General features: G+C 47.8%; 1 protein-coding gene across 1 annotated transcript in view; it reads right to left on the bottom strand.

Annotated features, from left to right (window-relative positions):
- Positions 1–23,527, bottom strand: part of GRIK4 (glutamate ionotropic receptor kainate type subunit 4) — a 187,805-nt gene that overhangs the window by 108,734 nt on the left and 55,544 nt on the right. Inside the window, exon 2 of the mRNA XM_056509786.1 lies at positions 17,431–17,562. Coding sequence (XP_056365761.1) covers positions 17,431–17,512 — 82 coding nt within the window. The 5' untranslated portion in view covers positions 17,513–17,562. The remainder of the gene's footprint in view (positions 1–17,430; positions 17,563–23,527) is intronic.

Genomic DNA, 23,527 nt, shown 5'->3' with positions numbered 1-23,527 from the left:
GAGCTCATTCTCCTGGTTCTGAGGAACTTCTGGAAGAGCTCCTTGGTGATGGAGCACGCTCCCCCTCCCTGCTGACATGCAGGGATGTATTTTTAGCCTTGATCCCTGCATTAAGGAAAAGTCACCCCCTTAAAAGAGCAGTTTTATTGCCAAGCCATATTAGCACAATGAGGGAAAATCGCTTCTAATTTTTATAAATTATCTCATCATCTGAGACTAATTAGCAGCTGCGGAAAGATGGGGAAAAAAAAAAAAATATCCTCACCCCAGAGAGATGAGCTGGGAGGTATTCAGAGCTCAGAAATCCCTGCTGGTCAAGGATTCCATGGGAATTCTCTCACTCTGCACAGGTGAGGAGCTGTGCAACCCCTTCTCCAGCACCACAGAATAATCAGGGTTGAAAGGGACCTCTGGAGATCATCAGCACAGTGAGGAATAGTTGTGCTGCAGCTTAGCTGGAAACTTTATTAAAATCCAATCTAATCAAGCTGTTGTGAGTCTCCATTCTCCTTACCCTTGCTCCTGGGCGCTTGTGCCTCTGTAAATGTGTCTATAAAAGTAAAATGAGCAAGCAGCCAACGGCTAAGCAGCACTTAATCAGAAGAAAATGTATACCCTGGTGGATAGCAAACTGCTATTAGGCTGGGGAGGGGGGAGACAGCAGGAAATAATAAGCTATAAATGGACAACCAAATAAATCTCCTGCTGCACCAAGTGAGAGCACATCTGGTTAGATGCCACCTCCAGTGAGTTGTGAGCAAAATATTTATTTGGCGCCGAGCACCTGGCAGTGGGAGAGGGGAGGGAGCTGCTTTCCCTGCAGGAAAATCCTACCTGGAATCATCAGAGCCACACAGCATCACTGGCCAGGCTGTGACACTGAGCACAGCTTGTTCTGCTCCAAAAACAAGGGGTAAAATATCAAAATCCATCTCTTCTCCAACAGCAGAGCCCCTCTCCTCCATCCCCACCACGAGCCCCAGGAGGGTCAGTCAGGAAAAGACTCCAAAGCTTTAAATACCACAGGACTTTTACACCTCTGATCCCTGAGAGTGCCTTAATTTAATATAGAGCACTTCAGCATTAGGAGAAAATGGGATTTGGGACTTGGAAGGGCCTGAGGGAAAAGCTCCTTGGAGAGGGGCGTCACTGCAAAGGGGATTATCACCATAATCACCAGATTAGTTGAATAATCCCAGCCCAGAAGAGAGGTTTTGTTGTCTGCAAGATGCTCAGCACCCTCCTGCTTTCACAGAGCTGCAGTGCAGCACGGGGTCAGACCGAATTTGAGGAATAATGTGGGGAAATCAGCCCAGGCTGTGCCTCCCAGCCCATCCAAACCCATCAGGGTGACACTCTGTGCTCACAGCCTGGGGCCAGCCCCATCTCCCAAACCCTGACAACACAGCACATAAAAATTGACTTTTCACCCCCCCACAACCCCTCTCTGCTTAATTTTTCATTCTTTAACACAGCCACGGAGTTCAAACCTCCTTATAAAAAAAAAAAACAAAAAGCAAAAATCCCCCAAGAAATTCAGCCCTTCCAAAGGAAAAGACAACGTGCCAGGCAAAATAAACTAAACCAAAATAAAATAAACCTCCCCTCCTAATCACCCAGCCTGCCTCTTCTAAGGAAGCTCTTGCACAGTCGAATTGCACAAAGTAAACAAATAATTACCAGCTATTTTCTTCTATAGGTCAGAAAGCAGATTAGCAAGCTGAGACTGAAATCTAAAGCATGAGTGTGGCGTGCCCAGGCTTACAAAAAAGCAGAAAAAAAACCCTGTAGAACAACCACAGCTCTCAGCCCCTGCTGCTCTCAGTGCAACAAGAAATCCACCTGCTCAGGTGTTGATAACCTGCCTGGAAAAACCACCCAAACTCAATGCTAATATTTTATATTTCTGGATACTCAGCTTTTCATCTGAGTCCATTCTGAATTAGTACCCAGGGAGTGGTTTTCTGAGAAGGGGAAGCCAGAATTTGGTGTTTAATCCAGAATGCCTCCAGGGCTGAGCTCTGCTGCCAGAATCAGAAGGGAGGAAGAGGTGAGAGGTGTAACAGCAATGCCTGCATTAGATCTCATTGTACTGCTCACTTTTGGCAACTGGAAGCAAAATCCACCTTTCTGGAGCCCACTGGAACAGGAAAGGATGATGCTGCTGGGGTGAGAACTTTAGGTCAAGGAGGTTGTAGCACTTCTCCCCCAAAGCTGCTTTAATTCAGTCCTGGCAGAGAAATCCATAAAAGCAGCAGGGAAGGGAAGATATTCCAAGCATCAGGAGTGTCCCAGGAGTGCAGGAGCTGTTACCCTGCCCCTGCAGGCACAGCAGGTGAGGATGCCCTTCCCCACAGCCCTGCACTGACCTTTCTGGCTTTTACCCCCCAAAAAAAAGCCCCAGGAGCACAGCCAGGGACCTGTTGCAGCTCCTGCAGGTGCTGGCTCAGAGCACAGCCAGTGCTGCCTTTTCAAGCACAGATAATGCTGGATGGCTTCCAGGTGGGGAGGGTGGGGAAGAGCACAGAACAGAGCCAGGACATTTAAACCAAAATATATTCAGCAATTCAGTGGTTTTCAGAAGGGTTTGAGTCACACAGATGCTCTATTTTTTTTTTTTTTTTTTTTTTTCATTTCTTCTGGCATGATGCTTTTATTTTATTCTCTTTTTTTTGTTCTCACTTCACCTCTCAGTGCTAGAAGCAATCCATGCTTCACGCTGAAGGTGGCTGATTTTAGCAGCAGGAGAGGAAATTCTCAGAGCCAGCCTTCTTCAAACCAAGCCACCAAATGTTTTCGAGGTTAATTGATTCTCCAAGCATGAGGACACATCTTCCAAAAGCATGTTCAGTGGCATGAACTGCTACTCTGAAACTTTCTGTGCTGCCAGCTAATGCCTGAAAATGCTTCTCATTTCCTCACAATGAAGTCTGACAGCCCCAGGACAACAAACAGCCACAGTTTGTCATTCAAAAGGGCAGGAACCAGGAAACCATAAAATCCCAGAATGGGGTGGGTTGGAAAGGAATTGAAAATCATCTCATTCCACCCTCTGCCATGCAGGGACACCTTCCACTGGATGGATCCAGGGGCAGCCACAGCTTTTCTGGGAATTCTGTAAGGAGGAGCAGAGATTGCAGATTTTCAGCTCAGTCTGTGCAGCAGCAGAGCCTCCAACAGCCTCAGAGCCACCTGAGGTGTCCACACCTTCACTCACACCCTGTGTCTTGCTTGATGTTCCAGAGCTCTTCCATCCATCTCACCAGCAAACAGCCACATTGTTCTGTGGGTTCTTTACACCTTTTTTTTTTCCAGGGAAATCTGTGTCTGTCCGACTCAGGATGAGCTGCAGGACCTTGAATCCCTTCTCATGTTCCTGATTTATCCCACCCAGCCTCTTCCTCTCGTTCTCAGTGTGGACAGCTGTGCCAGCAGTGTTTGCAGGGCTGCAGGGACTGAGGGCAGAAATAGAAACCTGCAACCTGGAGACAGGGGCTGGAGGCAGCTCAGAGCCTTTTCCTGCCCAACAACAACCCAAGCTGCCTGCAAATAAAACCCTGGAGCTCATCAAGCAGCTCTGACCACTGAGGGTGCTTAATAAAGATTACTTTTTTACAGCTCCACTTGCCTGAGGCATCATTTGCTCCTAATGAGATGCTCCATGGGATTTAAATGCAGGAGGAAAGAGCAGGGTTTCAACCACAGCCCAGGAAAATAAGATTCCTGCTCCAAAATCTGAGTTGGGCAGCTCAGAACAATCTCCTCCCATGCTGATGCTCCTCAGTTGTGCCAAGCTGGGCAACCACAGGGCCAGAGCTGGCCCATGGCAAAGGCTGGTCACAAACCCTCCCAGTAAAGAACACAAGATGTTCTGGAACCTCAGGGCTGCACAACTAAGAAGAAAATCAAGCCTCATCCCTCCCTGTGCTTTTGTCCTTTGTGCCTGGGACTGTCACCTCCAGGCTCAGAGCTCCAGCAGCCAAGAGCAGAGTCCCAAAAGTGCTGAGAGAAATCAGGCCCTTCCCTCCACAGGCAATTTTGGAAACACCTGGAGCAATTCTGCTTTCAGAGAGATGGGTCAGGAGCACATGAGAGGTGCCAGGTAAAGCTGGCCCAAGCACCTGGCTGCTCCTCTGTGACAGCTCTGCTCTGCAGCAGCAGGTAATCACTGGTCATTAATAATTGTTCCAGCCTCTCTTTGGGTAAAATTGCAGCACTCAAGGTTTTCCAGCATTTTCATTCCAGCAAGAAGCTGCTCCCTCTGCATCACTCCTTGCCAGGCTCCAGGGGAGCCCTGAGTGCATCCATTTACCCCAAAAAGGAGGCAGCACTGCTGGCTCTGCTCTAAAAATGCTCCCCAGGGCCACGAGGGACCCAGAGGTACCAAGGTGATCCCACCCCAATTCTGCCAGCAAGAGAAACTCACTCAAAGATCAACCCACTTGTAAAGCAGCAAATGAGATCCTTGTGAAAGTACAAAGCACTCCTGGGCAAGTTATTGCTCCTGTGGCTCCATTCTAGAGGATGATGGCACAGCTGCTCCTTCCCCTCCATCACATCCCTGCACCTCCAAGGCTGAGCCTTCCCTTCAGGAATGCTCACAGCAGATTAAAACCCAGTTTATTAAATAAGGCAGTGCTCTAACAAGGGTAATCCACTGATAATTTCACTCATTTAAACCCTATTTTATCTCAACCAAGTAGACTTATTTCCATTTAACAATCTTAATTCTTTTAGCACTTCCCAGCTCCCAAATTGGCTTCGAGGGCAGCATTGACATTCAGCCATCACTTTCACATAAAGTTCCATTTAGTCTCTCCAAGCCCCTGCAGTGTCTGGAGGTGCAAGAGGAATTCATTAGTGATGGAAAGGAACAGGAGCCACCCCTCCCTGCAGCCTCCTGGCACCCAGAGCCCTGATCTGGAGGCAGGGCAAGGCCAGGCTGAGCTGCTCCTGCTGCTCTCAGACCCCTCCCAGCCCCACCTCTGCTGTCACAGCTGCTTTCTCCCAGCTCTCCTCCAGCCAGGATCTCCACCTTCTGCTCCCAGACTGCCCACAGTCCCAAAAACACCCCAAGGAAGGGCTCTGGGCTGTGATGCCACCCCAATGTGATGCTCTTGGATGGTTGTCCCAGTAAAAAAGGCTCAAATTTTCCCATTTTCCCATTTCCCTGCCTGCTCACAGCCCTTTCTGCCATGGATTGTGCCCTGGGTGTTTTCCTCTCCCACATCTCCCCTGCTTTTCACAGCTGACATCCCACAGAAAAGCAAAAATTTCATTCTTTCAGATCTTTCCATCCTTCCTTTCCCCCACTGTTTCTGGCTTTTTTCAGCTTTGATCTCATCACAGTGATGTCTCTGTGAGGGAGAAGAGGAGGAAGAGGAGCACAAAGCTGGAACAAGTGAAGGGCAGGACCCACCACTCCCCCTGCTTTGTCAGCAGGTTGTTCTCCACTCCTGGGACTTTTCCAAGTGCTGCATGTCCCTAACACCTGGATCTGGAGAGTGGGAGCTGCTGGATCTGAGCCAGGACAATTTGGGATTTCAGCCTCTCAGGGGCTGTGTTTATCTGACACCGAGCCAGCAGCAATTAGCTGCAGAGGGGCACTCGAGATAAGTGCCCTGCTAGGTCAAAATCTCCTCTGGGAAGGTTGCCCAGCAGCCCTGCAGTGCCTAAAGCTCGGCAAGAGGGCTTTAGCACCTCAGTGAGCTCAGCCTGGAGAGCTCCTGAGCTTGCAACCCACCCATCCAAGAGCAAGGACAGTGAACGTGCCAAGAGTAACAGAGCAGGAGGAATAAACCCTGACACGAGGCTTGGAGCACAAAGAAACCTTCCTTGCACTCCCAGGGTGGGGATCTCAGCTCTGCTCTCACAGGTTGGAGCTGGAGGAGCTTTTTGTCTTCTCCCATCTGTCATCCTCTCCCTGTCCTTCCCAGAAAGGTTCCAAATGTGACAAATTTGTCTCAACTCAGCTTGAGGAAATCGGGCATCTACCTGAAATCTGTGAGGTTCTCCTCCCCTTCACTGCCTGAAAAGAACCTTCAGGTCACACTGAGGTCACTACACACCTGCATTTCCCTAAAAACTCAGAATCCAGGCATCCAGAGGTGCCCCATCCTCAGCAGTCACTCCCAGAACTGCTCCTCCTCTGTGCAGGATTTGCTTCCCTTCTGTGCTTCTCCAGATTTTCTAACTCCACCCACATCCCCAGAGCTCCCCTGTTCCCTTCAGACGATTCCCTGCACACAAGTTAATGGGTGTGTGGGGATGAGCAGGTTTGGGCTCAGAGCATCACCAGAGCTCCGTGCTCTGGGTGCCAGGGAGCTGCTGGCAGGGAGGTGGCTCTGAGGAGATGAATCCAGCCCTGCAGAGCGAAATCCATCCCTGCTGGCTGCCCACACTGCAGCCAGGGGCAGGGGCTGGGCAGGGATCTGTACTGCACAATCCTGCACAATCCCATCTCACACCACACTGGAGCTCTCTGCAGAAATTCCAGCTCTGCTGAATTTGGCTCCGAGTTGGAATTCATTTTGGCAGCTGTTTAGGCAGGCAACCAAGGATCTTTCATTCATGTAATTGACTTTTTTATTCACATACGAATATGAAAAAATAATGAAAGAAATTGCAGAGTAGATCTTGCTATCAGTAGCTTCTCTGTGTGAAGTGTATTAAAAGTGGCTCAGCAGCTAAATACACAAAGTGCTGCCCAGGGGCAGGAACAGTATTTAGATATAAAACAAGTTGCATGACTCTCAGATCCTGATCTTTGGCTCTGAGAGAATGTTTAATATTCAGGAACAAATGTAAAAAACCAGACCTTTGATACAAAATTCTGCACATGCACCTATCCATGCCTGTCCTCTGTCACCCTGCCACAGCTCAGGACTGTGCCTGGAGGAGATAAATGTCACCTTTCCACTGACCAACCCCTCCCTGCCTGGCTTAAACTCCTTAAATTCCCCTTTTCCTGCTGAATTAACACCTGCTTGCCACCCAGTCACCTTCCAAAAGCACAAAGCCACGCAGGCCAGGGCAGCAGCTGCTGCTGTGCCCAGGGGCAGCAGAGCTTCCCCCGTGCTGGTGGCTAAATGGCTTTCAATAAACAAGAGAGTGAAGGAATAGAACGTTGATTTGCTGCTTAAGTAACGTGGCTCTTTTCCATAACTACCAGCCGGTTTCCCCATCCAGCTGCTCTGCACAGAGAGATCTATATCTATATAATATGTATGTGGATATATAATGAATCAAAACAAAGCTTAAAGGCCTCCTGGGGTGGATAATATAACCTGCCTCTCGGACATTAATGAATAGGAACAGATCAGGAAAAATAACTCTGCCACAGAGGTGCAAAGGATGGAAAGAGATGATCTGTCTGGCTGACTCCCCGTCCCTCCTCACTCCATGCCCTGTGGCACTGATCTAAAATATAAATCTGCTTATTATTTATTATTCATATTATTATAGCTCCGGATTCCTCCGCTGGAGACGAGGAGCTCATTATGTTTTATGTGGCAAAGCTGCAGCCTGGAGAGAGGCAGAGCCCTCCCACGCCAGGCAAGGGGCACTGCTCTGCTGGGCATGGTCTGCCTGATGCCTGGGCACCTTCCCCTTGCAGGGCAGCTCACTCTGCTCTGCACCAAATCCTGGTTCTTTCCGTGGAATTGCCCTACTCTGCACCAATCCCTTCTTTTTTCCATGGAATTGCCCTACCCTGCACCAATTCCCCCTTTTCTCCATGGAGTTTCCCTACTCTACATCAATTCCCCCCTTTTTTACATTAAGTTTCCTTACTCTGCATCAATCTCCCCTTTTTTCCATGAAGTTTCCCTACTCTACACCAATCCTCTCATTTTCCCGTGGAGTTTTCCTACTCTACATCAATTCCCCCTTTTTTCCATGAAGTTTCCCTGCTCTACACCAATCCTCTCATTTTCCCGTGGAGTTTTCCTACTCTACATCAATTCCCCCTTTTTTCCATGAAGTTTCCCTACTCTACACAAATCCTCTCATTTTCCCGTGGAGTTTTCCTACTCTACACCAATCCCCCCTTTCTTCCATGAAGCTTCCCTACTCTACATCAATTCCCCCCTTTTTTACATAAAGTTTCCCTACTCTAGCACCAATTCCCCCTTTTTTTAATGGAGTATTCCTACTCTACATCAATCCTCTCTTTTTTTCCATGGAGTTTCCCTACTCTAGCACCAATTCCCCCTTTTCTCCATGGAGTTTCCCTACTCTACATCAATTTTCCCTTTTTTACATAAATTTTCCCTACTCTGCACCAATCCCCCCTTTTTTTCCATGGAGTTTTCCTGCTCTACATCAATCCCCCCTTTTTTCCATGGAGTTTTCCTACTCTACATCAATCCCCCTTTTTTTAGCGTGGAGTTTCCCTACTCTGCACCAATCTCCTCTTTTCTCCATGGAGATTCCCTACTCTGCACCAATCCCTTAATCTTTCCATGGAGTTTCCCTACTCTACATCAATTCCCCCCTTTTTTACATAAAGTTTCCTTACTCTGCACCAATCTCCCCTTTTTTTCCATGGAGTTTCCCTGCTTTTCATGAATCCCCTCTTTCCTCCATGGAGTTTCCCTGCTCTACACCAATCCCCTCTTTCCTCCATGGAGTTTCCCTGCTTTACACCAATCCCCTCTTTCCTCCACGGAGTTTCCCTGCTCTACACCAATCCCCTCTTTCCTCCACGGAGTTTCCCTGCAGGATGACTCTCGGTTCATTTTTAAGCCAAACGCACCGAACCTCGACCACACAAAATTCGCGTTAAAACCCCCACGGTGGAGGATGCCATCAATCCCTCCCTCTCTGCTACCCAGTCCTGCCAATGTGCCAGAGAGGCCTCTGTGACTGCTGGAACCCAAATCCAAGCAGGCTGCAGGGTTTGTGCATCCCTGGGGTTTGTGCATCCCTGGAGAACCCGCTGGCGGCTGGTCGCGGTTCTCGGCAGCGCCCGCGCTCCTCCCGCAGTTTTCTCTCACACTTCCCTGGTGCTAATGAGCCTCCTGCCTCTGCAGGCTGCCAGGGTGCTGAGCACAGCCCCAGGAAAATCTGCATTCCCACAGGTTTGGTGGGAATAACGTGCAAACCTGCCTGCAGACGGAGACCGCTCAACGCCGAGCTCGGCTGAGCCTCAACGCCCTGCCCTGGTGTCCTGCAGCAAAAGCTTCCTAGGAAACACCTTTCACCAGATCATTCCAGAGAAAAGCAGCCGAGATAAATGACTGCAGCAGTCAGCAGCCCCTCTTTGAACAGTTTCCTGTAGAAAACCATTTCATTTTATCCCTGAGTGGTCTCCGTGGATGAGTGGCCTTCAGGACGTTGCTCAGGACAGGGTGAGGGAGGTGAGGCAGGATCAGCCACTCTTCCCAGGGCTGGAACTCGGGAATAGAACACCTGGGGACAGCTGGAAAGAACCCAAGGGTAACATCTGCCCAGAGCAGCTGTCCTGCCCCTGGATGCTGGCAGTGTCCAGGGCCAGGTTGGACAGGGCTTGGAGCAACCAGACCCAGTGGGAAACATCCCTGTCCATGTCAGGGGATTGGAACTGGCTGATCTTTGGGATCCTTCCTACCCAAACCATTTGTGATTCACTGTAAGTCTAAATGAGGCTTTGCTGAAGGGCCTGGCATCTGTACAGGTGATTTTTTTAAAAACAACTATTTATGCACATAACTCAAAACCCATAAATAAGACATTGCTCTCCAAGAAGAATAATCAGAACAAAATTAAAAGAGCAGATAGCAGATGAATGTTGTATTTTTCTCTACCTCTCATCACTCCCCAGCAGCAAATGATAAACAACTACAAACCTACTTTGCTTTAATGAACTTAACTGTCTCTTTTTAATATTGGGGGAAATATTAAAATTGTATCCCAAGAAGTACACCCTCCTCCCACCCCACTCCCCAAGCCAGGCTGGGATTAAACACTCATCCTAAAGACAAGTGGAGAGGTTTTCCAGCAACAGCACCACCATGTGAGCCCTGCAGGTTTGTTCTGAGCTGATCTCAAAGCCAGGGTGAGGCCATTCCTCTGCTGGGGAGCAGCAAATCCACGGCCACTTTATCCCAGATCCACCAGCAGCACCCACCAAGGGCCTGGCTAAGGCAGAGCTGCACCAGAAAGGAGTTTGTGCTTTGTGTGTTCAGTGTTTCCAGCAGGAGGAGAAGAGGAGTTTCAAGCTGTGTGAGCCAGCTGCAAACAGGAGGTGGGGAGCTGGGGATGGCACCAAATGTGCCACCAAGGCACTCTGCCTGCCTGCAGTGAAAGGCACAGCTGCTTTCTCCCCCCATCACCTCATCCTCACACCTGGAAGGATTTGGTACCTGCTGACATCAGCATCCTCCTTCCCCAGACCCAGGGACTGCCTGCACCTTCATCATCAGAGCCACCAGCACCCTTTAAAATGCTAATTCTGCCTAGTGGGATCTTCCTGCAGTGCCTGCAGGAGAATTCTGTGTGTGCTGAGGGAGCTGAACTCAACCATCCACGATTGCACTGCTTCATTTTTACCTCAGGAGTCTTTAATGCTCCTTTTTCCCTTGCTCAGCCACACAATGGACAAACTGCACCCAGCAGGGCAGCCCTGGGGCCTTCACTCACTGAAAAAGTGGCTGAGGGTATCATGAACACCTCAGGAGGGTGACACAGGGATTCAAACATGCTCTGCTACCCTGCCATGAAATAGGGATGGGCTGGGAATAAAAGGGCACCACACAGCCACAGCCATGCAGAACAAACTCCACTCTGCCCCTTCCCACCTCCCCAGCACACACTGCTGAATGCCAGGGCTTCCCCACAGCCCTGGGGGATCCCCAGAACATTTTCTTGACATGGAAAGCTGAGAGAATTGGGATTGTTCAGCTGGAGAAGAGAGGCTTTGACCTCACTGCAGCCTTCCAGTGCCTGAAGGAGCTGCAGGAAATGTGGAGAGGGACTTTTTACAAGGGCTCAGAGTGACAGGATGAGGGGGAATGGCTAAAACCTCAAAAAGAGCAGGTTTAGATGGGATGTTGGGAAGAAATCCTTGGCTGTGAGGTGGGCAGACCCTGGCACAGGGTGCCCAGAGAAGCTGTGGCTGCCCCTGGATCCCTGGCAGTGCCCAAGGCTGGGCTGGACAGGGCTTGGATCAGCCTGGGACAGTGGGAGATGTGAAACTGGATCTTCAACCCAAACCATTGCATGATTCTGTGATTCTGGTTCCACCATCAGAGCAGACACAGCAGATTCACAGCCCTTTAGGCACTGCAGAATTTTGGAATCATGCCTAGAAACAAGGACAAACCACCCAGGGTGACGCTTCCAGTGACACCCCAGCATCAGGGAGGGGCTCATGGGGACCTGGACCACAAACTGCATCTGTGGTGGATGAAACAAAGCACTGGGGCAGCAAAGACAGCTGAGCCAGAGGTGGGTGCACAGTCCCTGGGTGTGGGGCAGGAAAACATCCAGTTTCACCCCAAAAAACCCTTTTAAATGCTGGAGTTGCTGTGTAAAGTTTGCAGAGCTGGGGGGCAGAGGCAGGGAAGGGATTTTCACAGGCAGAGACAATCCTGAAAGGTTCCAGGGAGCCTGGGAAGGAGTTTGTCAGCACAGCCTCTGTCAGGGCTCCTGATGCTTCTCCTGGTGAGGGCAATTCATGGATAAACTACAATTTTTGCCAGGGTATGAATTTTAAACGAGCTGCTTTAGCACGCCCAATGAATCAAGCCAGAAAATGCCAATTTAGGGCCCCCACGCTCTGCTTGGTGAGGCTGAGCAAATAACCCAGTAAATAACTCAGGCAAATTTCCTGACACTTCCTTGAGCATGAGTGAACAGGCAGAAAACAAACCCAGAATTGCTCCCACACACATTGTGTGCTGCAGGAGAGCAGGGATGGGGAGATGCTACCCTGGAGGGCAGGAGGGAGATGATTTTTGGTTTTTTGGGGTGGCTGGATGCAACATAACCTGTGCAGGATATTTTGGGAGGCCTTGCTCTGGTTCTTCCATGGGCTCCAGGCTGCCTGGAGGCAATTCCTTCCCTCCCAGAGCTCTTCAAGCTGTGAGAACACTCCATCCATGCCTGCTCCTTCCCTTCTGAGGTCCCTGGAGATAATAATTCACCCAGACAGAGCACAGAACTGACTGACAAAAGACATTCCTATAAAACATCACCATTCTGGATAAAGCTTTAGGCCTGGATTTCCCCACCAAGGTCTCCAGAAAAATGAGCAATGAGATTTTCTCCAGGGCTGCATCAGAATGGAACAAACAATTTGAGGCTGAAAAAACCCCAGGTTTGCATGGATGGTTCTTCCCCCATGTGTGTCAAGGAGAGAAATCGAGTGTTCAGGAGCCTCTGCAGCCACAGGCACAGGGAAGGTCACCCTGAAACCCAAATTCTGCTCAATTCCTTGCCCAGATGATGCTTCTCCAGCTCTCTGCAATGCAACACTCGCTGTGGGCCCTGTCCAGGCCAGCAGAAATTCACAGTGTGCTCAGAGATGGAGCAATCTGCTGCCTCTCCACTCCACTGAGGGCTGCCAGGGCCAAGATCCACCTGAAACCCCCAAAAAGCAGCAGCAGGGGAGCCCAGGGCTCAGTTCACGAGCCAAACATCCCTGACTCAGCACCACTTCTGCCTGGCAGCCAAGAGCTGCAGGGAATAATCTCATTTTCCTGGTGCAGAACCCACCCTGACCCTGCCCAGCTCACCTCCCATTACTGATCAATCCCTGTGCATTCCTGCAGCCTGCTATCAGATGCTTTGCAGGACTGTTCTAAATGTTTGCTCACATTTTCTCTGAATATTTAAAATGTTCTTGCTGGTCTGTTTTTCCTTCCCTGTGCAGAGCATTGATTTATGTTGCTAGATACCATATCTCCCTGCCTTGCCAAAAGCATGCATTTGGGAATGATTTCAGGGCTGCTGGTAATATTTTTCCCCCCTCTTTTTATTCTGCACTTTATTTTTATTAACTTTTTTGTTGGAGGCGCCGTAAAAATGAAGCTGAGCCTTGAAGGAGCAACACTCATCAAACCCCCCAAACCAAACCAAGCTGGAAGGCAGCTGCCATTCCCACAGGGAAGCTGCAGCTCAGATTTGAGTTTCCAGTCCTGAACAGCTGCAAATCACAGTCCCAGCTCTCAAACACCTTCACCTTTCACTCTGGGGAGGTGGGAAACAAGCAGAGCCCAGGTTTGCAGCTCTGTGAGGTTTCCACACTCCCCCCAAAAAAAAAAAAAAAAACAAAAACAAAATGAAGGATTTTCAGCTTCATCCTGATGATTCAGCCTCCATCCCCATCCCTGGAGTGGAGGATGTGCCCATCAAGGTGAAATGCAGGCAGCAGGGCTGGGAGGCTCCCCATGAATCAGGGATTCCAGGGATATAAAACAGCCCCAGCCATCCTTCCCAGGGCCCTGCCAGCTCACACCTCCCTGCCCATATTTCCTGAGCTGCCTCATGCTCCACCAGCAGAGGGGAGAGGTAATTTCACCTCGAGTGTGTCACCTGTGAAAGCTGCAAATGGGGACAGGGATGGATTAGCTGCTTATCTGCAACAAATAGTTAATAAAGGCAGGGGAACAGCCAGGGGAAGGAATTTCCTCTCTAAACAACAGAGCAAAGTGTCAGGTCTGTGAGTGAGTCCCATTAGGAGGTTTCTGGATGAATTTCTGCTCCCTAATCCACACAGGCTCTCCCTGAGTGCTTTTCACACAGCCCAGAGGAGCCTGAATTCCCTGCAAATGGGGAATTTTGGGTTAGCACAGCTCTTGGGGCACCCTGGACTGGGGCAGGCTGGGCTCTGGCACCCCTTGCTCATCAATGGAGGGCAAATTTATTGGTGACAGAGAAATATTTCATTTTGTGTGGGGTTTAGGAGAGGGGGGGAGTTCAGCTGCTCAGTGGCTCTTTGAGGGGTGGCTTTGAATTCACACAGGAAGAGTAACATCAGCACCATGAAAACCACCACAAAGATGGAAAATATGGAAATCCACCACAAACATGGAAAATATGGAAATTCACCACAAACATGGAAAATATGGAAATATTCCACAAACATGGAAAATATGGAAATCCACCACAAAGATGGAAAATATGGAAATCCACCACAAACATGGAAAATATGGAAATATTCAGCAAACATGGAAAATAAGGAAATCCAACACAAACATGGAAATATGGAAATATTCCACAAACATGGAAAATGTGGAAATATTCCACAAAGATGGAAAATATGGAAATTTCCACCACAAAGATGGAAAATATGGAAATCCAACACAAATATGGAAAATACGGAAATCCACCACAAACATGGACAATATGGAAATATTCCACAAACATGGAAAATGTGGAAATATTCCACAAAGATGGAAAATATGGAAATTTCCACCACAAAGATGGAAAATATGGAAATCCACCACAAATATGGAAAATATGGAAATCCACCACAAATATGGAAAATACGGAAATCCACCACAAACATGGACAATATGGAAATATTCCACAAACATGGAAAATATGGAAATCCAACACAAACATGGAAATATGGAAATATTCCACAAACATGGAAAATGTGGAAATATTCCACAAAGATGGAAAATATGGAAATCCACCACAAAGATGGAAAATATGGAAATATTCAGCAAACATGGAAAATAAGGAAATCCACCACAAAGATGGAAAATATGGAAATTCACCACAAGCATGGACAATATGGAAATATTCCACAAATATGGAAAATATGGAAATCCACCACAAACATGGAAAATATGGAAATATTCAGCAAACATGGAAAATATGGAAATCCACCACAAACATGGAAAATATGAAATCCACCACAAACTGCATTTCATTTACAAGAGGAAGAGACGACATTTCCAAAATGCAAGGATGAACTTCAGCAAGTGTGTCAGCTCATCATAAATGCATCTCATTTACAAACTAAATACAGAATATTCCCAAAATGCAGGGAGGAGCTCCATGTGTCCACTCACCATAAACTACATTTAATTGATAAAAGGAAGGAGAGAACTTTTCCAAAATGCAGGGAGGAGCTCAGCAACTTTGTCAACTCACCAGAAACTAATTTCATTTACAAAAGGAAGAGACAACATACCCAAAATTCATCAAGGAACCTCAGCAACTTTGTCAACTCACCAGAAACTAATTTCATTTACAAAAGGAAAGAAAATTTCCAAAATGCAGGGAGGAATTTCAGCAGCTTTGTCAGCTCACCATAAACTCTGTTTTATTTACAAAAGGATGTAGAGAACATTCCCAAAATGCAGAGAGAAGCTCAATGTGTAAACTCACCATAAACTGCACTTCATTTATAAGGGGAAGCAGACAACATTCCCAAAATTCATGGAGGAACTTCAGCAAGTGTCAGCTCACCATAAATTACATTTCATTTACAATCTAAACACAGAACATTCCCAAAATGAAGGGAGGAGCTCAGTGTGTAAACTCACCATAAATTACATTTCATTTACAAAAGGAAGGAGACAACATTCCCAAAGTGCAAGGAGGAATTTCAGCAAGGGCATGAACTCATCATAAATTGCATTTCATGCACAAATTGGACACAGAACATTCACCAAATGCCCAAAATTCAGGGAGGAGCTCTGTGTGTCCACTCATCACAAACTGCATTTCATGTACAAGAAGAAGAACATTCCCCAGATTCGTGGAGGAACTTCAGCAAGTGTCAACTCACCATAAATTACATTTGATGCACAAACTAAACACAGAACATTCCCAAAATGCAGGGAGGAACTCAATGTGTAAACTCACCATAAACTATATTTCATTTATGAACTAAAGAGAGAACATTCCCAAAATGAAGGGAGGAGCTCAATGTGTAAAGTTACCACAAACTACATTTCATATACTAGAGGAGGGAGAACATTCCCAAAATTCGTGGAGGAACTTCAGCAAGTGTCAGCTCACCATAAACTGCATTTAATGCACAAACAAAATACAGAATATTCCCAAAATGCAGGGAGGAGCTCAATGTGTAAACTCACCATAAATTACATTTCATTTATGAACTAAAGAGAGAACATTCCCAAAATAAAGGGAGGAACTTCAGCAAGTGTCAGCTCACCACAAATCACATTTCATCCACAAACTAAAGACAGAACATTCCCCAAATGCCCAGAATTCAGGGAGGAGCTCAATGTGAAAACTCACCACAAACTGCATTTCATGTACAAGAGGAAGAACATTCCCCAAATTCGTGGAGGAACTTCAGCAAGTGTCAGCTCACCATAAATTACATTTGATGCACAAACTAAACACAGAACATTCCCAAAATGCAGGGAGGAACTCATTGTGTAAACTCACCATAAATTACATTTCATTTATGAACTAAAGAGAGAGCATTCCTAAAATGAAGGGAGGAGCTCAATGTGTGAAGTTACCACAAACTACATTTCATGTACAAACTAAAGAGAGAACATTCCCAAAATTCGTGGAGGAATTTCAGCAAGTGTTTGCTCACCACAAATCCCATTTCATCCACAAACTAAAGACAGAACATTCCCCAAATGCCCAAAATTCAGGGAGGAGCTCTGTGTGTCCACTCACCACAAACTGCATTTCATGTACAAACTAAAGAGAGAACATTCCCCAAATGAAGGGAGGAATTCAGCAAGTGTGTCAGTTCACCATAAATTACATTTCATTTACAAACTAAATAGAGAACATTCCCAAAATGCCCAAAATTCAGGGAGGAGCTCTGTGTGTCCACTCACCATAAACTGCATTTCATGTACAAGAGGAGGGAGAACATTCCCAAATTTGTGGAGGAACTTCAGCAAGTGTCAGCTCACCATAAACTGCATTTCATTTACAAACTAACAAAGAACATTCGCCAAATGCCCAAAATTCAGGGAGGAGCTTGGTGTGAAAAATAACCACAAACTGCATTTTATGTACAAACTAAAGAGAGAACATTCCCAAAATGAAGGGAGGAGCTCAATGTGTAAAGTTACCACAAACTACATTTCATATACTAGAGGAGGAAGAAGAACATTCCCAAAATTCATGGAGGAACTTCAGCAAGTGTCAGCTCACCATAAATTACATTTCATCTACAAACTAAACACAGAACATTCCCAAAATGCAGGGAGGAGCTCAGTGTGTAAACTCACCATAAATTACATTTCATGTACAAGAAGAGGGAGAACATTCCCAAATTCGTGGAGGAACTTCAGCAAGTGCCAGCTCACCATAAACTGCATTTCATGCACAAACTAACACAGAACATTCCCCAGATGCCCAAAATTCAGGGAGGAGCTCGGTGTCTCCACTCCCCCACAGGAGGAGAGAACCTTCCAGCCAGTGCCAGCCCCACCTGAGCAGGCACAGCCCCAGGCAGGGAGCATTCCCCCTCCAAAGCTGAGCCAGGTGTGCACTCACCAATCCTCAGGGAATGGGGGCTGGCCCAGATCCTCATCAGCCACAGCAGAAGGAGCACCAGAGGCGCCAAGACACGAAGCATCTTCCAGAAATCCTCATGGAGCCCTGTGCTGGTCTGGGCATGACATAACTCTGCAGGGAGACACAAAGCACAGCCCTGAGCCCCAGCCAAAGCTCCTCACCTGAGGAGGAGGAAGCTATTTACAGATTATGAATTATTCAGGGATTGGAATCAAACTGGGCAAAAAGGAAAAAAAAAAAAAAATTAAAAGAAACACGAGGAAAAGTCCAAATATTTCATCTTGGCATTTTTAGTGTTTCAACAAAAACAAGTGGAAATCAATATTGAGTCACATCTCTGACTCCTATTCTCACCCAGCCCCCCACTTAATCTTTCTACTCAGAGCAGCCTGCAACTCATTATATAATACTGGCTGCTGATTTTAGGAGGGGACAAAACATTTTCATGGCAAACCACCATTTGAGGGAAGGGTTTAGGAGGCAGAAATCACCTGGGCCTGACACCAAACCAGAAACCAGCTCCTTGCCACAATTCCAGTCACCTCCATCCCTCCCTTTCAGGAACAGAATTCAGCAGACTTTCAGATTTTCAGATTCCAAGAGCATCTGGGTTTTTTTTGTCCTCACACAAGGTCTCACCACCCAATCACACAGAGGCCCAAGTTCCAAAGTCAGAACAGCAGCAAAATGAAGGGCAGGGGTGGAAAAATCCACAAGCTCATCATCAGCACAGATATTGGCACTGGCTGTCCCACAGCAGGCCCCTGCAGCACAGCTAATCAAATTTGTAACAAATACCATTTTAAGCAGCTTCATAAAGGGCAGATTTTACTTCATAGAAAAAAAAAAAAGGCAAAAAACCAAAAGGGTTGTCTCTGGAGTTGATAAAATTATCTCTCCACAGGCAGCAATGTCCTTAAATGCTGACTTTGAGTGTTTCATCTGTTACCTTATCTCTCCCTTCTCCAGCTTGCTGGCAAACATTCTCACCCTCTTCCATTTGTCTCATTCTTGGGCCAAGCACCGAAGTCCTGACACAGGCAAAGTCTTTAATCTGCCTTTGAAGTTACCAGGAGTTTTGTCCCTGCCTTTTTCTTGCAATTTTCCAATTAATCTATTTTTAGATTACATTTAAGGCTTCCTCCAGCTTATCTCAGCACTCTCCACAGGGACCATTCCCCTTTCACAAATGCAGAGACAGGGCCACAGAAATAAAAACTCAGGCACATCCAGGACTGCTCCACTCCCTGGGGTTTGGTCCCTTCCTGCATCAGCCTCCCTTGGGAAGCTCCCACCTCCAGCATCCCAATTCCAGGAAATTGAGGGATCTCATGCTCAGCTGTCAGCCAGACATGGGAGCAGCATCTCAATTTCAGTGCTCTCAACCTATTTTAAAAAGTAAGAAACTCCCCCAAAACACCTGGAAAATCATGAGCCACCTCTGTGAAGGGCAAATAGAAATTTTCCCTATTTTTTCCCCCCTCTTTTCAGTGGGAGCTCCAGAGTAATTCCTGGGGAAGAGAAGCCCTAAAAGGTTAAGCACGTGGGAAATTGGTTATTTAGAAGTGCTGGCAGCAGCAGAGGCAGATTGCAGAGCAATGTTATCATTTCAGCAGCTATTTCCAAACCTTCTGAGATATTGACAAAGCAGCAGGATCACGTCAGGCTCGCTCCCAGCTGAGCTGGATGGAGCTGGGGGAACACACACAGACACACACAGACATCCCCTCCCATGGAAACAGGGATGGGGACACCCAAAGAGCTGCCTCGTGCTCAGTTCTGGCTCTGCAGCTGCTCCTCAACACTCACACTCCTGTTCTCATCCTTTTTTGGGTCCTGTGAGCTCCTGCTTCTTGTACTGCTACCCCCAGGGTGCTTTCCTTGCCAGCCCCTGGTGATGAACAGCCACAGCTCAACAAAAAATCTGGTAGGGAATGTCAGACCAGGGCAGGGAAGAGGGAAAATGGGGTAAAAAAACCCCTCAATTTCCAGCCAAACAGGAGGGAAATGCCTGCCTGGAATTCGAGGGGGTTGCTGGAGTTTGCATCCCCATCATTCCCTGCCAGAGCTCTGTGGAATCACCTCAAGGAAGGACATGGAGGGGCTGGAGAATGTCCAGGGAAGGGGATGGAGCCCCAGGAGAGGCTGGGGGAGCTGGGAAGGGGCTCAGCTGGAGAAAAGGAGGAGAGGGAACAGCCTCAGGATGGGCAGGGCAGGCTCAGGGTGGAATCAGCAGGAATTTCCCCATGGAAAGGGGGCTCAGGGACTGGAACTGCCCTGGGAGGGTTGGATCCCCATCCCTGGAGTGTCCAGGGAGCCACTGGAGGTGGCACTGAGAGCTCTGGGCTGGGGACAAGGTGGGGATGATGGTCTGGGAGGGCTTTTCCAACCTCAATAATCCTGTGAACCACCAGGCTAAAAGTCTCATTTGAGACTCTACAAAGACAAAACTCACAAGGAGCATCCAGTCCTGTGGGACAGGGGAAAAGCTGCTGGGACAGACCCCAGAGCTGCTCCTCCTGCTTGCAGCCTGCAGCAGGGGCTGGGGAGGAGATTACAGAGCTGCCTGTGCACCAGCAGCTCAGAGTTAACAGCAGAGCTGAGCAATAAATCCAGAGCACCTGCTGAGCCCTGCTCTGGCTGTAATTACCTGGGACATGGAGCACAGGGGGATGCTGCTCCACCTCACACATTCCTCACCCCTCAGGAGGGCTTGGATTTTGGAGCACAGACCCGGGAACAGCTGTCAGCAGCAGAAATGAACAGCAGAGAACAGGATCCCACAAGCCATGGCCACGGAGCATCTGCTGCTGGAGGTGAGTGCAGAGCACCTGGGGAGAGGAGCACAAGGATTCCTCCCCACCTGCACACCTGCAGGATCCCAGATTGAGGATAAGGAGGGAAGGGGAGAGAGGATTTTCCTCCTAGCCCAGAATCAGTTACTCTCAAATGCACAATGTTCCAGTCCCCACCTAAACCCAGGCACCAAAGGGTGATGAGCCCAGCTCAAACACCCTCCCTGTACATCAATTTTCCCTTCTCACCCTCCCAAGCTGCCTCCCAGCATCTGCCTGCCCCTCCTTTCCCAGGAGATGCTGTAAAACACCAGTTCCACCCTGGGGCACCACAGTGGGGTGTCCCCTGCAGTGCAGCCCCAAATTCCCCTCACAGAGGGAGGAGGAGAACTTTCCTTGTGCAACACAAATACCAAACCTCAGAAAGCCAAGAAAACCCCGAAGAGACAAAGCTATTTAGCAGCTTGCCACACTAATTCTCGTGCATGTGAAGATGACTTATCCCAGACTCATCCCTCAGCTGGCTGAAAATAAATCAAACCAACTTCCCCTGCTGAAGTTTGCAGCGAGAACATGTCAGGAGCTGAGCATTCACAGCTCCTGCTTCAGTGGCTGCTCTTCCCTGTTCTGACAGCAGGCTGGGAGAGCCTGCTTGATGGACAGCTGTCTGTGGAGCATTCCCAATCTGCTCCCAAAAAAAAAACCAGAGTGGGATGGCTGGGAAAGAGTTCCCTGGGTCCTTCAGGGTGGGAGGTGCCTGGAATTCTTTTCCTGCTAAGCACCCTTTTTTTTTTAAATCTTTTAGCTCTGGAAATCCAAGAGAATAAAATAAATCAGGGTTCCACTGGAGAGTTTTGTGTTTTCTCTGGAGATAAAAGTCTCTAAATACCAAGCAGAATTATGGACGATTTTGCCTCCAAGAGGGAGCAAGTTGCTTCTGAAGCTCCTGATACATTTTTAATGAGTGTGAGCTGCTGCTCTTCTTCACTGCTCTCACCACTGAGTCCTGCTATTTGGAGATTTCTGCAGAAAAATTCTTCGACAGTAGAGCAAAAAGGCAAAAGGCTGAATCAAATGTTGAATCACTAAAATAAAACCCCAAAAAAACCCTCAGCTGAAGCTGCCACAGGGATAAAGACATCCCTGAAAAGCAGCCACCTCTCTGCTTGTCTCTTCGGGGTTTTCTTGGCTTTCTGAGGTTTGGTATTTGTGTTGCACAAGGAAAGTTCTCCTCCTCCCTCTGTGAGGGGAATTTGGGGCTGCACTGCAGGGGACACCCCACTGTGGTGCCCCAGGGTGGAACTGGTGTTTTACAGCATCTCCTGGGAAAGGAGGGGCAGGCAGATGCTGGGAGGCAGCTTGGGAGGGTGAGAAGGGAAAATTGATGTACAGGGAGGGTGTTTGAGCTGGGCTCATCACCCTTTGGTGCCTGGGTTTAGGTGGGGACTGGAACATTGTGCATTTGAGAGTAACTGATTCTGGGCTAGGAGGAAAATCCTCTCTCCCCTTCCCTCCTTACCCTCAATCTGGGATCCAGCATTTTGGCAGGTGGGGAGGAATCCTTGTGCTCCTCTCCCCAGGTGCTCTGCACTGCCTGACAAGGACACTCAAGGAGTCTGCTGGTATTTCATGGAATTATGGAGTGGTTTGGGTTGGAGGGGATCTGAAAGCCCATCTCCCACTCTCCCAGGTTTCTCCAGCCCAGCCTTGGACACTTCCAGGGATGGGGCATCACCTCTGAGAGCCCCTGTGCCAGATTTCTGCCCACACCACCACCCTGCAGAACTCTTCCTGCCACACCTGTCCCCAGCAGGAGCCACGCTCAGCATCCCCAGAGCAGTGCCAAAAACTTCCCAAAAACCCCAACGTGCTGCTTTTATCCCCATGCAACCCCACACTGCAGCCCCCCCTGCACGCCTTCCCCTGCAAGCTGAGAAACCACAAACACCCTGGAAAAACCTGGCAGCAAATTCCACCTTCTCCAGGCAGATTTTTCATTTTTTATTTTTTTTCTTCCTCCAAGCAGGAGTTTGGAGGGGGTTTTGGTGTTGATGGATCTCTCCCTGCCTCACCAGAAGCTTGATGAATGGTGAGACAATGCAGCTTGAGCAGAGCTGGAGTAATCCTCACAGCTGAGACAACAAATTTAACAGCTGCAGAGCAGCAAGGAATGGGGGAAAAACTGTCAGGGAATATCAACAACCAACTTAACGGGGCCTTTTTCATTCTTTCGACAGGCAAAGAGAGCTCTTGCCTTTTGTAAAGCTTGTTTTGGGTTTAAATGGAACAGGCAAGAAGAAATCTGAATAAACATCTCAACAAGTGGCTCCAAAAGTGTTTCAGAGGGAGGGGAGAGCTCCACTGACAGCCTGCCCCGGGGCCACAGAGATGTAAATTCAATTAAACTGAAAAATCACTCCATTTAAAGCCACCACCAATATCTTTAACTCGGCAAAAAAAAAGCATAATTAGCACGGGTAAATCATTATCACAGTCAAAAAAACCTCTGGGAGGGTGAGGGAAGGGTGGTATCTATAAAGAGAATGAATGGCTGAATTACAATGGAGATTTGAAGGAGAAAAAATAGGAATTAATGTTTGGATGGTGTAAACCCTTGAATTCCCTGTTTTTGAGGGCTGGAAGAATCAGCCCTCGGGGCAAAGCTCCTCACACAGCCTCTAGAAGCAGCCAGTGCTTAAAAAAAAAACAAAAAGATATTTAACAACATGAAGCAGAGCTCTGTTCCAGTCTGGCAATTTCTATGTTCCTATAAAAGCCACGTCTCGTTTTTTAGATTTCATCAGCATTAAAGAGCCTGTTTGCTCAGGCACCCCTCCCTGTGCTCACACCAGTGCCAGGGATGGATTTACCCAGAGCTGTGGTATCTCCCCTCCCAGAGGGGATGAAATCACATCTCACCTCTCCAGGAACCACCAGAGCAGCTGAGAGCCCAGGGAAGGTGAGATTAGTGATAAACACCTGCTCAGCTGATACATAAAATGGATTTTTGAAATTTTGATTTTCATTCCCATAGCTGTGTTCTTTCTCCTTTTCTTTTTTTTTTTTTTTTTTTTTTTTTTTTCCTCCACCCTTCGTGACTTCCAGAAAAAGAAGCAAGAAAACTTCAAGGAGAAAAGAATTCTGGAGGCAGTGAAGCAGAAGGACAAATGTATTGCTGACATTTCTCCTTGCTGTGGATTATTTTCTTTAACTTTCTCTCTCCCCAGCCTCGAGTCCTCTCATCTCACCCTTCTCAATCCTCCCCAGAATTAGCAGAGCCT

The sequence above is a fragment of the Oenanthe melanoleuca genome, chromosome 24, assembly GCF_029582105.1.
Source record: "Oenanthe melanoleuca isolate GR-GAL-2019-014 chromosome 24, OMel1.0, whole genome shotgun sequence".
Lineage (NCBI taxonomy): Eukaryota > Metazoa > Chordata > Aves > Passeriformes > Muscicapidae > Oenanthe > Oenanthe melanoleuca.
Note: the sequence above shows the minus strand (reverse complement) of the source record. Positions and strands in the feature narration are given on the sequence as shown.